The sequence below is a fragment of the Tachysurus fulvidraco genome, chromosome 3 (assembly GCF_022655615.1).
Source record: "Tachysurus fulvidraco isolate hzauxx_2018 chromosome 3, HZAU_PFXX_2.0, whole genome shotgun sequence".
Lineage (NCBI taxonomy): Eukaryota > Metazoa > Chordata > Actinopteri > Siluriformes > Bagridae > Tachysurus > Tachysurus fulvidraco.
Window position 1 is genome coordinate 12,957,412 of NC_062520.1, and position 13,937 is coordinate 12,971,348.

General features: G+C 35.1%; 1 protein-coding gene across 1 annotated transcript; it reads left to right on the forward strand.

Moving 5' to 3' along the window:
- Positions 1-2,289: 2,289 nt before the first annotated feature.
- On the forward strand, positions 2,290-13,371 carry calb1 (calbindin 1). The gene is made up of 11 exons (XM_027149696.2): positions 2,290-2,445; positions 2,752-2,828; positions 6,595-6,669; positions 7,218-7,298; positions 7,468-7,524; positions 8,298-8,375; positions 8,483-8,538; positions 8,641-8,680; positions 8,771-8,824; positions 9,921-9,992; positions 11,363-13,371. The coding sequence occupies exons 1-11, from the start codon at positions 2,367-2,369 to the stop codon at positions 11,474-11,476; spliced, it is 783 nt and encodes a 260-aa protein (XP_027005497.1). The 5' UTR covers positions 2,290-2,366; the 3' UTR covers positions 11,477-13,371.
- The last annotated feature ends 566 nt before the right edge of the window (positions 13,372-13,937 follow it).

Below are 13,937 nucleotides of genomic sequence, written 5' to 3' on the forward strand. Positions count from 1 at the left end.
GTACTAGTGACTTAAATCAAGATATACATTCTATATCATTTAAGCCGCTTAAGGTAGAATGGCTGGAGAAGCAGTAGTTTGGCTTTGCTAATCTGCTCTCAATATCTTTCGTGTGTTTATCTGCTTCATCATTTTCATGAGGAGGTATTCCATTTGCTGTTCCATTAATTTTTTTGACACCTGACCATTATACCTATATGTGGTTCAAATATGTTCCAGCATTACAATATGCCCCTGTGCACAATGCTAGCTCAAATGAAGACATGCTTTACCAAGTTTGGAGTAAAAGACCTCATGGGTCCTGTACCTCTTTGAACACATTTGACTGCAACCCAGGTCTTCTAGCATGACATCATTGCCTAACATTACTAACGCTTTTGTGGCTGAATGAGCAAATCCCTACAGCCACAATCAAAGCTCTATTGACAAACCTTAACAGAAGATTGGAGGTTGATAAAACAGCAATACCAGGAACTAAATGTGGAATGGGACACTCAAGTAACATACAAGTATAAGATGAGTGTGATGTTTAAGTGTCCACATTCTATCTATCTATCTATCTATCTATCTATCTATCTATCTATCTATCTATCTATCTATCTATCTATCTATCTATCTATCTATCTACATGTATCTATCTATCACTGACCAAGGGTATGTGTGTATCTAAATGTATTTCAACACTGTTAAACAACTTTCTTATATTATAATGAGACATTGGATTAAAAACCCAAATTTGCAAATCTCTGTCCTTGAGCTGACTGTATAGATGACCACTGACCACTGAGTGGGTCATTTATTAGATATCCTGCATCTAATGAACTACGCTGAATAAATATTCTGTTCTAAATGTATAAGGTAATCCACACTATTACAGAGTCTCATGGTGGCCTTTGGACTAACATGTTATAGGGACTACCTGTATTAAAGGATGGGTTAGGGCACACTTGAGAATGTAAACACAATATACTTTTACATTTATGGCATATTGTCCTTATTCAGAGCAATTTACAAAAGAGCTTTTCTACCAATAAATACATACTCGTACTGGTTCACTGGGTCAGAGTCTTAGTGTACAAAAAATAAGTCTAAGCCCCTTTTTAGTAGCGTAGAATAAAATACTTTAGGAGTTTAGAGGTAGTGTCCACGCTCATCCAAAAAACATAATCATAACAAGTGTTTTATGACTGCAAAGCCTGAGGGGCTGAATGCTGAATGACTAGGCACTTCCCTAACAGCTGTGCTTTAGGACGCATGTGATGCATGTCAAATAGTTACACGTCATTTTCCGTGCCAGATGTTGCTCATAAAGGGTTTTGAATTTCGCTGGTAAATGGGATTGTCTTGTGCCTTCATCTAAAACCACAGCATGAAGAGCAAATCCTAATTTAAATTCCACTCACATCTGTGCACACCAGCGTGTTTGCCTCGTCGCTACCTGTGACCACAAGACTGCAGAAGCGCAAAGGCGTTTAGGATCCTCTCAGCATACAGAGGGGAGGAGGACGGGCACGGCACAGCAGCCTGGAGTGCTGGGGCTTTTGGGACAAAATTTTTGACTAATTTCCCTTCCTTCACTTCAGCTACAACGATGTGAGGATGTGAATTTCTTTGCCAGTCTACAATGAACTAGTGGATAGGCTTTAATCTCGCTGTAAACACTAAACATATTTTCATTTCTGAACATAATAAACATATTGTACATAATTTCTTGTTTATATATATATATATATATATATATATATATATATATATATATTATCAAAACAAGATGGATGTACAAAAGCAAACCATATAAGCGTAATTCATTGATGTGTATTGGATGTATACATCTGAAATAGCTAAGCTCTATCTATATCTTGCTATCTCTTTCTTGAACAATGTATTGGAACAAGAAATAATCTTCAACTACCCATGAAACAATTGTACTGAGGGGACTTTGTGTGATTTGGTGGCATTATTCCTTTCATATGGCTTTTTTGAAATTTGGTACGAATTGGTACGAATTTCTCTTTATATCTAGTTGAAGGGAAGATTACTGATCATAATGCAAAATAAAATTTTATAGATTTAGCCTAGACATATACCATCAATTAGTCCAATAACTTCAGCACAAAGAGTTTAATGAATTTTATATGAGCAGGTATAAACAGGACATTGGTGATTAGACATATGGACGATTAGTGTTTGTCACGTGTTGATTTAAACACTGAGCTGCAGGTGGATGGTGAGAGGAAGGTGGGGTGAAATTTTGTCCCGTTTCAGCCAGCATAAAGCTGTTAGTGTCGGCTATATAGAGAAAGTGCGGCGATCAGAGAGGCGCTGTCTCAGTGTTAGAGCATCGCAACAGCATCAGCGTGGGAAAAATGGCCAGCTCTTACCTTCAGGGAGTAGAGATTTCTGCCTCTCAGTTCCTGGATATCTTTCATCATTATGATAATGACGGTAATGTGGTCACCATTTAATGGAAGGAAGACTGTCTGAAGTTTAACATTTTCTCTGGAATATTTGTTTGATTTTTTTTTAACTTTATTTTATTTTTCTTGCAAGATTTTTTTTTAGACATGAATTTTACCCCTAACCTTAATGTGATCTCCAACTCAGCCTGATTCTGAGCCACGTGTTCAGATTGAATTTGTATTAATGTGTCCAGAAAATCTGGTGAATTTTGTGAAAATATACAATGAGATAATCTAAATTCACACTCTTTCTAAATTGTCACTGATATCACTTCCATCTGAATTCTCCCAGGTAATGGGTATATAGAGGGAAAGGAGTTACAGAACTTTATCAAGGAACTTCAGCAAGCTCGGAAACAAGCAGGCCTGGTAAGTCTACTATTCCTCATAAAGCATGATCTACTGTAACTGCTGAAATTCCTATAAAAAGGTAGGGTGTAAATGGTTAAAATAACCATGAAAGTATGTGTTTGTCATGTTCCTAGCTGTTCTTATGAGTATTCTGAGTTCTGAATTTATGATAATTCTGACAGAATTGTAACCATTTATGTTATATAGTTCTTCAGGTTCAGATTATAAATAAAATCCATTCTTACATTAACAGTGGAAATTAATGACGTGTATCACTTGCATCAATGCAATATTTATATTACAATATTTAATTGTGATTTTTTTTAATTATAATTTTACTCAGAAGTGCATGCGTTTATTTTATGCACATTTATATGCACTCAGGCTTGACAGTGCGCCAGATTCTACATTTTGAATGAACAGCCCTGAGCTTGTGTTTCAATCGGAGAGATCTTATTTAGTTATTAGATAGAATTGCACTTATTCTCATACAGGTATACCATGTTTGTAAATGTTAAATGTGTCTGATATTCAGGGAGTTTCAGGGATTTTAATTTTGTGCTATATAATGGAATAATAACCTGTCTTTATATTATTTATTATACCAGACTTTATCCTATACACATATATAGTTTGTTTTTATCTGAATGGGGTGCAGGAGTAGGGACAAGTCTACTGATAGGCAAGACAAAACATTTTCTTTATATAACACATTTCACACAACAGTAATTCAAACTGTTTTTCAAAACTTAAAGAAAAAAAGAAGATAAAAAGAAGACGTGCATGTTTTTTTTTTTTAAAAAAAGGGGGGGAAAGCAGTAATATACGGTTAAGGAAAAAACACATCAAAGGAAGCAGTATAGAGTAAAACAGACAGAAAATACAAGATAAAGGCATTTAAAGGCACAAGAAAACAGAAAGCATATTTAAATCATATTTAAAATTAATTACAGAAAAAAGCTTGAACAAATGGCTAGAAGCATACAATCAGTGTACAAGAAACAATGGGCGGAGGCATATAGACAGTCAATTAGAAGCAATAGATAAAGGCGAATATTCAGTCATCTAGAAGGGACAGGAATTTTTAATCTTATACTGGACATTTTTAATCACAGGACCAACATTTGAACCCAGCACTTTAAATCTGGTGAAAATTTAGGAAGTTTTACCTTATTGAATATTACTCAAAGAATAAATTTTTTGTAATATGGGCATTCAACAGATAACTAGCCAACTAACTAGCTAGCTATTAGCAGTGGATCAGGACCAAAATTAACTCAAAATGCTGTTAAACATGATTAATAATATAGGCTACTATCTAGTGAATGTTTACAATAACCCAGTAATTGGTTAGTCAACTCAACAACAGAGTGGGTTTTATTCAGTTGAATTGAAGACAATACCATGTTTAAGCTAATCAGCCCAGCTACATCTCAAAAACCATACAGTACATATGACCTGAATTGACTGGGCCCTGGAAAAAGTGATACTTTTCTCAGTTTTTCATAAGTATAGTTCTGTTATAAGGACATTATCCACTCGATAAATATCCTTCAGCTCACCCACTCAGTGTAATATCCCTTACAGTAGAAATGGTTATGTACATCTCAGACACACAGTCTGCACATACACTGCCATTTTGTGGAAATCTCTTAGATTTATTTTAACTGGATTTTTTTTATTACAATTGAATGTGATTTATTTCCTCAGTGGAGAATTTTTAGACTAGGTCAATCTGGTAACACTGATATTAACTGTCCAGTTCTCTTCTCCTCCCCGAAGCAACGTGTAGTATAAGTCCTGCTCGAGTGGAAGCCTTTTATCTCCAATATATCAATTCCCATTTTTGACCACTAGGCATAATAATAATAATTAATTACTAAGTAATAAGTTAACTGGCTTATGAATGTGCATCTAGATATAAAACATCTAAAATACAGTTAAGACAACAAAACTATGTCTGGGTAATTTCAGTTTGTCTATTTTATTACCTGATTACCTGGTTTGTATTTTTGTTACACAAAAATGACAATGACAATACTGTTGATTGTTTTAATTGTTACTTAAATAAGTAATCAATTGCTGGTGAAAATGTGTATTATTATTATTATTATTATTATTATTATTATTATTATTATTATTAATAATAATAATAATAATAATAATAATAATAATAATAATAATAATAATAATAATAATATGTTTAATGAATATTTTTTTGTTTAAATTGGTGATTGAAATTTCGTAAAGATTGTAGTCATCATGATCAAGCTAGAGCCACCTTTTCATTTTTATGTGCTGTGGCATTGTCCTGATAATCTGACTGACAGGTGGGAGGATGTCAAAATGAATATGCAGTGAATTGTCAACTAAATATTGCAAGAGAATCAGAGCAGTAGACTATTCCAAATAGTGGAGGTATTGTTTCCCTATTTTAAATGTTTCCATGTTTAATTTAACTGTGTTTAATAGAGTGAATGACGCAGATGAATATGAGATAAGCAACATTTGAATGGTTTTGACAGTGTTCATTCAAAGCAGGTTTGCATGATATAAATTCATGCATTTGGAAATGCATATTCATTTCTTAGTTTATTTAACAATAGGAAAGCACCCAAGTCACTCTGTAATAATAAGTACCAGATTAAATACTAAGTAGAAAATGCAACAGCCATTACTGGATTGAAATAAACATGTGAATACAAGAACTTGAATAGAAACGTCTGTTTGCCATTTTGCAAGTTTCTATTTGAATTTTGAGGACTTGCTGTATTTGATATAATTTTCTTTCAAGGAAAAAGCATAACACATTGTGTGACTATTTAACCAGTGATTAGCCAATATTGTACAACTTACAATACCACAGAACAAACCAGACGGAGGCAGATTCATTACTATGCACAGTTAATTGTGTAATGCTCTGTAGTACAGTAATAGTGGGAGATGAAATATTAACACTGGCGCCTATGAATAATGCATTCCTGTTTAATCAGTTATGTACGTTTAAATGGAATCTTGCTGATATGACACTAAAAGCCAAGTGTGTGAAAGATGCATTTTACAAATCAGTAAAGTTTAGCTTCATTCAAACAGTGATGGTTGATATTTAAACACTTAAAGCTGGACAATTTCTCTAACTTTTTTGGATGTTGTGACAGTGACATTCCACAATCTCTTACAAATCGTTGTGCTCTATGAAGTCACTGACCTTCAGCTGAAGATTAAAGATAAATTTCCTGCACAATCACTGCAGTGTTCTAATTTATGCTAAGACAAGCACTTTACTTGAGGAGTCTAGAAATAAAATCAACACAAAGATTGACAATCTCATCTAGTTATAGTTTGTTTTGTCAGCATAGCCCAAAGTGTTTTGTTCCTTTTATACCACAGTAATCTCTTTATATATTTTATTAATTTATAGTTTTTATCCATTTAATTTTGTGTAACATCTGCAAAACAATCCCTTAAACTGTCACACACAACAGTGTAAACTTTCATCCCCTTACCAACATTTATTCTCTGTTTAAAGGTATTACATATATACTGTAATATATTTAGTCTTTAACATCTCTGCATGTGCAGTAGTGTGTATAAACCCAAACACACTTGTGTGAGAAATGAAGAACTGAATCTCTCACATCCAAACTGAACAACAAGATAAAGATACCATTAGAATTCAATGGTTTAAAGGTTACACTTTTTCAGAATATTGTTTAGCAATGCTTTATCAATGTGACAATGCTCTATAGTGACTATTTTTCTTCTTTCAATGTGTTTTTTACAGGAGCTAACAGAACAAATGAGGGCTTTTGTGGAGGAATATGAGAAAAATGCTGATGGAAAAATAGATATCATTGAGGTGAAGTGTAATGCGACTTAATTATAATATCAAAGTGCAACTATGTCATTCCATGTGCATTTATCATAGTCCATAAATCGTATATCTTATCGACCCTTGACAAATGGCTTGTGCCGAGTAGTTGAACATCTAAATCAGATAACAGGCCGACTAAGACCACTGTTCCATGTAATTATATTGTCTGGAAGTTTATGTCTACAAACCTTTCGACACATGAAAAGGGACAACTGAAATGCACTTGACCAATAATTTATAATTCCCAGTCTAGACATTGTCTGGTAAAATTGCCAATTTCAGCGAAAGGCCACAGAGAGCTGTAAAAGCTTCTGTAGTAAAAGCTCACTGTAGGGGACACTGACTCTTTCAATTGCTATAATTTCTTTCAGGTGTTTTATAACAGAGATGATGTCCTGTGATAGACTAAAGTTTATTCACCATTTCTGTCACAATGATTTTGGCACAGAATTGAACAACCATTGACATAAATTCACTGCAGGGTATTTTTGGTGATGTTTGTTAACTAAAATACATTTTTATTTATGTTGAAGCTGGTACAAATTCTACCCACAGAGGAAAATTTCTTGCTATTTTTCCGTCAACAACTGAGGTCCTGTACAGAATTTATGGAGGTACTCTTATTGTTACTTACTTCATAGTTCCACATAGTATTTGTAATAGCTATGCATTGCCACATTATGATAGAACACGAATTAAAACAATATGATGAAACTCTAGACGTTTCAGGTCATTGAAGGCAGACATTTATGCTAACGCAAAGCTGGTCTCTATCTCCAACAGGCCTGGAGGAATTATGATGCCGATCACAGTGGCTACATTGAAGCTGATGAGCTTAAGGTAAGAAGAAACAGTGTCCTGATGGGAGAGGTACAAGTTTAATAACCATCCACCTCTGCCATTCTGAGTGCGCCTCAGGGCTTTTCATACTGCAGTATAAAAAGAGATTTTCTCAGCCTTATATTCCAGCTGCCAATGTTACTGAAATACAACCCTTTGGGCTAATATTCAAAAACTACTTGCCTACTTTCACTCCACAGAACCTGTATTGATTTGTCATTCAGGAACATTGCTGACCTTTTTCGAAACATATGACAGGGGGGTTTTAGAGGTAAAACTTTGATTTATGACTTGGGCAGCTAAAGTAAAGTGAACTTTTAACACTTTTCAAGTGCTGGCCTTTTCCATTAACACTCATGCTTTGTGTTGATGGCTGTCTAAACACTGTTAGTAAAAAAGTGCATGAAAATCTTTTGACAGGCTGTAACACTTCCACTGATCAGTAAATATAACCTAATAAGATAGCAGTACAGAAGAAAAGAGCACGAACTGAATTATGGACTCAGAGATTTAGTGAAATCTTAATTTTATGAATTAGTAAATTATGTCTTTAAAGGTTTCTCCAGAAGAAAAAGTTGAAAGGAAACCTACAAAGTGGAGGCTATACATGTGGAAATAGCATGACAGTCACATTTAGTTTGAGAGTAACACAATTCTAATGCTTTTGAATGGCTGCTCAATCAGCAGTTCACTATTAGAGCATAATACTGTTGAGCCGAGACTGATTTTGTTCAGCGAGTCCTAATGACAATTCATTGTTGTTATCATTTCAGAATTTTTTGAGAGACCTGCTTCATAGAGCGAAGAAACCTTTTGATGAGAAGAAGTTAGAGGAATACACGTCAACCACGGTAGAAGAACCACAAATAGACACATTTTTATTTTATTTTCATAGACAGATTTATTTCATTAAGTTTCTTTTAATATGATATTGAAATGTTCTTTTTTTTTCTTGCAGCTAAAAATTTTCGATTTGAATAATGATGGGAAACTGTGTCTGGCAGAAATGGCTAGGTTTGTTTTATCATCCCTTAAAAAAACATTTATTAAAAACATCTATTTATTGGATCAAATTCTATTTTAGCATGTATAATAACATTAACTTTATAACACCAGGCTACTGCCAGACCAAGAGAACTTTCTACTGAAATTTCAGGTTGGACATTATGAAGGTTGTATATGTTTAGATATATCACACCTCTGATTAGATTTAACAGCACTAATGTTCCACAAATTCTTCTTACAGGGAGTAAAAATGGCCAGAAAAGACTTCAACAAGATTTTTGAGTTATACGATAAGGTAACAACATTCTTCCTGGTGTGTGACCATGAGCATGATTATATAAAATAAAGACATAAAAATTGTCTACAGAAAATTTAGCAGTATACATTCTGAGCATAAACACAACAGGTACACTGGTCAATGAGACATTCTCAAGATTTGAGTCTATTCTTGCGTCCTTATGGCAGAAGATATTAGTATGCATAGAGTGTGTCCTGTCTGGATATCACGTCCAGCACTATTGGAGTTCTTGGCTCTGGCTTCACCACAATGTATTACCGTGTCCATGAATAGAGCGAATTTTGTGCTGCTGATGACAGCACCTCTGATCCTTATTGACTGGCAGCTTCAGGTTGCACACTCACCTCCCTCCTCTCTCTTTCTCTCTCTCTCTCTCTCTCTCTCTCTCTCTCTCTCTCTCTCTCTCTCTCTCTCTCTCTCTCTCTCTCTCACACACACACACACAGACACACACACACACACACACACACACACAATGTCGGTTGCTGGGATTTCTGTATACCCAGAGAGGAGATTTGGCATAAAAGGAGACAGCACATACTCATTAGCAGAACTATGAGGTGTCTTAGAGCAGACTGGCATGCTGCTGACACATTTGGCACACATCTGGTTTGGCCATATACTGTTTTACTGATTAATTTTGCCCCCCTTAAGCACTACCTGTCATTCTGATGGAAGTGGCAAAGGTCACAAGACTGCATTCAGGTTGATAGTGACAGTGCATGATGAATGATACCCCCTCTGTGATGGCTTACACCAGCAGTTCCACGTCACTGACATTATCAAGACCAACTTACTGTGCTGGCTTTTTAGAACAGTGGACAATAGCATTTATTAATAGCATAATTGTTTGTTTGTAGCATGAAATAAGCTGCATAAAAGCTAGTGTGGCATTGGACTGACTGTGCATAACCGATCATCGATGCCTGCTTTTTCTCATTCTTTTATCTCAGAGAGTGCCACATGGAGCATTACAAATGACTGAATAAATATTAAAATGACATGGTGGTAAAATAGCATGACACTGACTATACTGTGTATCTGAGAAACATCTGTGTTTATCTGCATTTCCATTTTCCTTTGTCTCCTCCAGGACAGGAATGGCTATATGGATGAGAATGAGCTGGATGCCCTGCTCAAAGACCTATGTGAGAAAAACAAAAAGGTGAGACTTTATTCCACAACTATCTGAAAGATTACATTGAAACTCACATTTTTGCCAGTGCTGCGGTGGGCTTGCACCAACACAATTTCTCGAGGCAGACTCATGAAAGCATGCTAACATCAGTCAAAATCCAATCTCCTGCTTTGTGTGTGCCCTGCATACAGATGGTGTGACTACAGCAGTACTTAAGTACATGGCTTGCTTTAGTCTATAACATCTGACAACATACATATGTTAATATTTGTTTTTCCACTTATGCAGTCCTTTGAGAAACCCCCTTATGTGCACTTACTGATCACTTTAATATGAATACTTGTACAGCTACTCATTTCTGCAATTTTCTAATCAGCAAATTGTATGGCGACTATGCAATGCATAAAATCACACATACATGAGACTACAGTTACAGGTACTTTTTGCATTAACAATTAGAGGAAAATTTTTTCTTGTGGAATGATTGTTGTCCCAGAGGGGCTGGTTTGAGTATATCTATAACTACTGATCTCTTGGGACTTTTACACATATCAGTCTCTATAATTAGTACAGAAGAACATCCAGTGTGCAGCAGTTCTAAGGATGTAAATGCCTTGTTGATAGGAGAGGTGAACAGAATAGCCAAACTAGCCAATAGCTAGCAGAAAGGCTACAGCAACTCTTGGTAAGTACAATTTGTTAAGCAGAAAAGCATGTTAGAATGCACAACATTTCAGTTCCTTGACGTGGATGGGTCAAAACAGCAGAAGACCATGTTGGGTTCCACTTTGGGACTGTTAATACAAATAAATCATCGCTTAAATGCCACAGAGTATTTGAATATTGTTATTAACCAAATGCATCCCTTCATGACTACAATTTACTCATTTTCTATTGGCTATTTCCAGCACGATAATGCACCATGTCACAAAGCAAAAGTCAAACTGGTTTCAGGAAACATGACAGTGAGTTCAGTGTTATTCAGTGGCCTTCCCAGTCACCTGATCTAAATCCAATAGAACAGCTTTGTGGTAGAACAGGAGACTCCCAGCATGAAGGAGCTTTAATCGTCCTATATCTTTTGATCAAGGTGAATATGCTGAATGGTTTTAAGCCATGCAGTGACACTAAGGTGTTTAATAATCCTAGCAAAACACCCACTAAGATGCCACTGCCATGCCAGTGTCACTTCATATATATGATATCTGCTCAGCTGTAATTCTGTTTCACTAATAGAGCACATGGAGGAGGTTTGACATATGATTGATGGATGGTGATAGTCAGAGGTTTTAGGCTGATATTAATAATTTGCAACAATGGGAGGGCATGAAAGAAGCGCAGTTTTACATGTGAGATATAAAGTGTCATTTTAATGCAGACCTTCTTATATTTGACAGGTCCTAGAAGTCAGCAAAATCCCTATATATAAGAAGGCCATCATGGCTCTATCTGATGGAGGGAAACTCTACAGAACGGAGTTGGCACTGGTCTTGTGTGCTGAAGACATGTGAGATTCGTCAATCAGTTAACATCTCTCAGACTCCTACATCCTCTCCATCCACATCCCACCGCCAGAAAAGCTCACTCATCATGTGAACATAGCTAAACACTGGATGTATTTCTGTTCATTTGAGGAATGTGTAATGTACAGGCTGAGTGTATGTAGGTACACAGATTTGAGACCGATGCCACATACTTTTCATCCAATCTATTGTTTCTATACCGTTTCTAAATGTACAGATTTTTGTAAAGACAAGATTAATACAATACTTAAAAGGACCAGAATCTTGGTCACTACATTCATGAAATATGTTGTCACACCCAGAAGATATGAGACATTTCCTGAAAATACTGATGCTCCATGTGTATTAACTATATTCAGAACATAATTCAACACAGAATCATTTCATAATAACAAATTGATCGACCTTATAATACAGCCAAAGCAATAAAGTGGTAGAGGAATGTGGATGGAATGAAGCTATAAAATAGGGAAGTACTTATGTGTAAAATGCAGCAGGCTAAATTTCTGTTCGCAGTGCATGTTTGCGACTGAAGGCATATCTTGCTGTGCGGCATTAGCAATTCCAGCAAGATTCTATAAGCACATACTACATCTATATGAACTGCATTGCCCCAGCCCACACTCCAGTCTCATATTTCCGTACTTGCACTGTAATGAATGACGTGCTGTCCCCCAGTGACACTGTGTATGAGGATATTGTACTTAATACAGCACTATCTTAACTACTAGTGGTGTGTCGTGGTTTGTTCCATGCACATAACATACATACTTTATTTTAGTATTAGGCAAACCAGCATGTGCAAAATTAAAATACCTGTTTTTAAGAACTTATTATTTTTAAATTCTAAACATGACACATGATATTATTACAGTATAGTGAGATGTAGTTCTCAAATTTTCCATAGCCAGGGACTCCTTTCACTTTAAAATACAGTAGGTTTCTTGAACTGGCTCAGCAAAGGTTTATCTAAATGTTACACTATTACATTTTACAATAATACATGGTCAAATATTTGGAGACATAGTGTGGTTTTTTTAAATTATTTTTCATTTGATCATTCCACCAAAAGACCACATTAAGTCCAAGTTGACATTATTACAGGCCTACTTGGTTTTGAGTTCTAATTTTTAGTTTAGACTTTTTAAAAGCAGAGGCCAAAAAGACTAACAACTATATGAATTTTGATTATACTGAGCTGATTTCCACCATTATAACAAACTTAGTCCTACTTCACAGACCCCACCTTGGCTCTAGAAGAATTCAGACAAATAGTAAGATCCACAGTGGGAATCTAAAGGGAAAATAAACACCCCATAATCTTATCTTATAATTGATCTGTTTCCTCTTAAAATTGTAAAAAGTTCAGCCATATCTTATCTTAAAGACTTTTGGTGTTTCTTGTGTAAGAAGGAACACATCTAGGACAGTGCACAGATACTGAAGGTTCATTCACCCTTGGGGTATTAACACGAGGTGATTTTGAGCGTTCATTCTAAATGTTTTCTGAAAAACAGGTGAAATACATAGAATTTCACTGAACCATTTGCCAACATTAATAACAAGACATATCTCTCTCTCTCTTCTGCAGCTATGCATTTATTGAACTTTTCCAGTCAAGAGACTAATGACCTCAGAAAAGCAGGTGTTTGGTTGAGTTTAATGGTCCTCCACAAGCCCTGTTTCTTGTGTTCTAAGCCATTAGACATTGTCCATTCGCGATTAAAGTGAAGCTGCAAGAAAGATGGAGGGATAAAAACATATTACCATGATTTAAAAAGATTCCTTATGCTAGTTTGAAGTTATTTCTTAACAAGAAACAGATAAGGAATTCAAATGAAAGGTGAGTACCTGATAGCATCTCTCTGTATTTATAAAATAAACAGAAATGTACCCATAAATAACAAAATGGATGTATAGCAATTCCTTTTAGAAACATTACTTTCCCAGCTTTTTTCTATTTAACGACAAGTTACATGCACAACGTCAGTACATGTATTTTGCAGTACCATATACTAGTACTAAACCATAATAGATGTATATCCTTATTTGTAATTAATTGTAATGATGCCACATGTGTAACATGTTCAACAGGCTTTGTAGATGTACTTTGCTTAAGAATACAGAATCTAATCTAATCTAATCTATTCACAGGCTGTTGTAATCTATTGCATGAATCAAAAATTTCACATGATAATAAAGAATTAGGACAATTGTATTTTCATTTTTTTGTAAAATTTCATAAAAATACTACATTAACTACATTAATATTTCAGATAAATCCTGCACCAATCTGGAATTCAGAAATGTATAAAAACATGTAGAGCTTCAAGGAAAGACATACGTTTTAACCATCATAAAACACAATAACATAGAGATTAAATACTGTATATAAGAATGAATATTACATTAACCTATGATGAAATCACAGTATTGAAATGGCTCTACA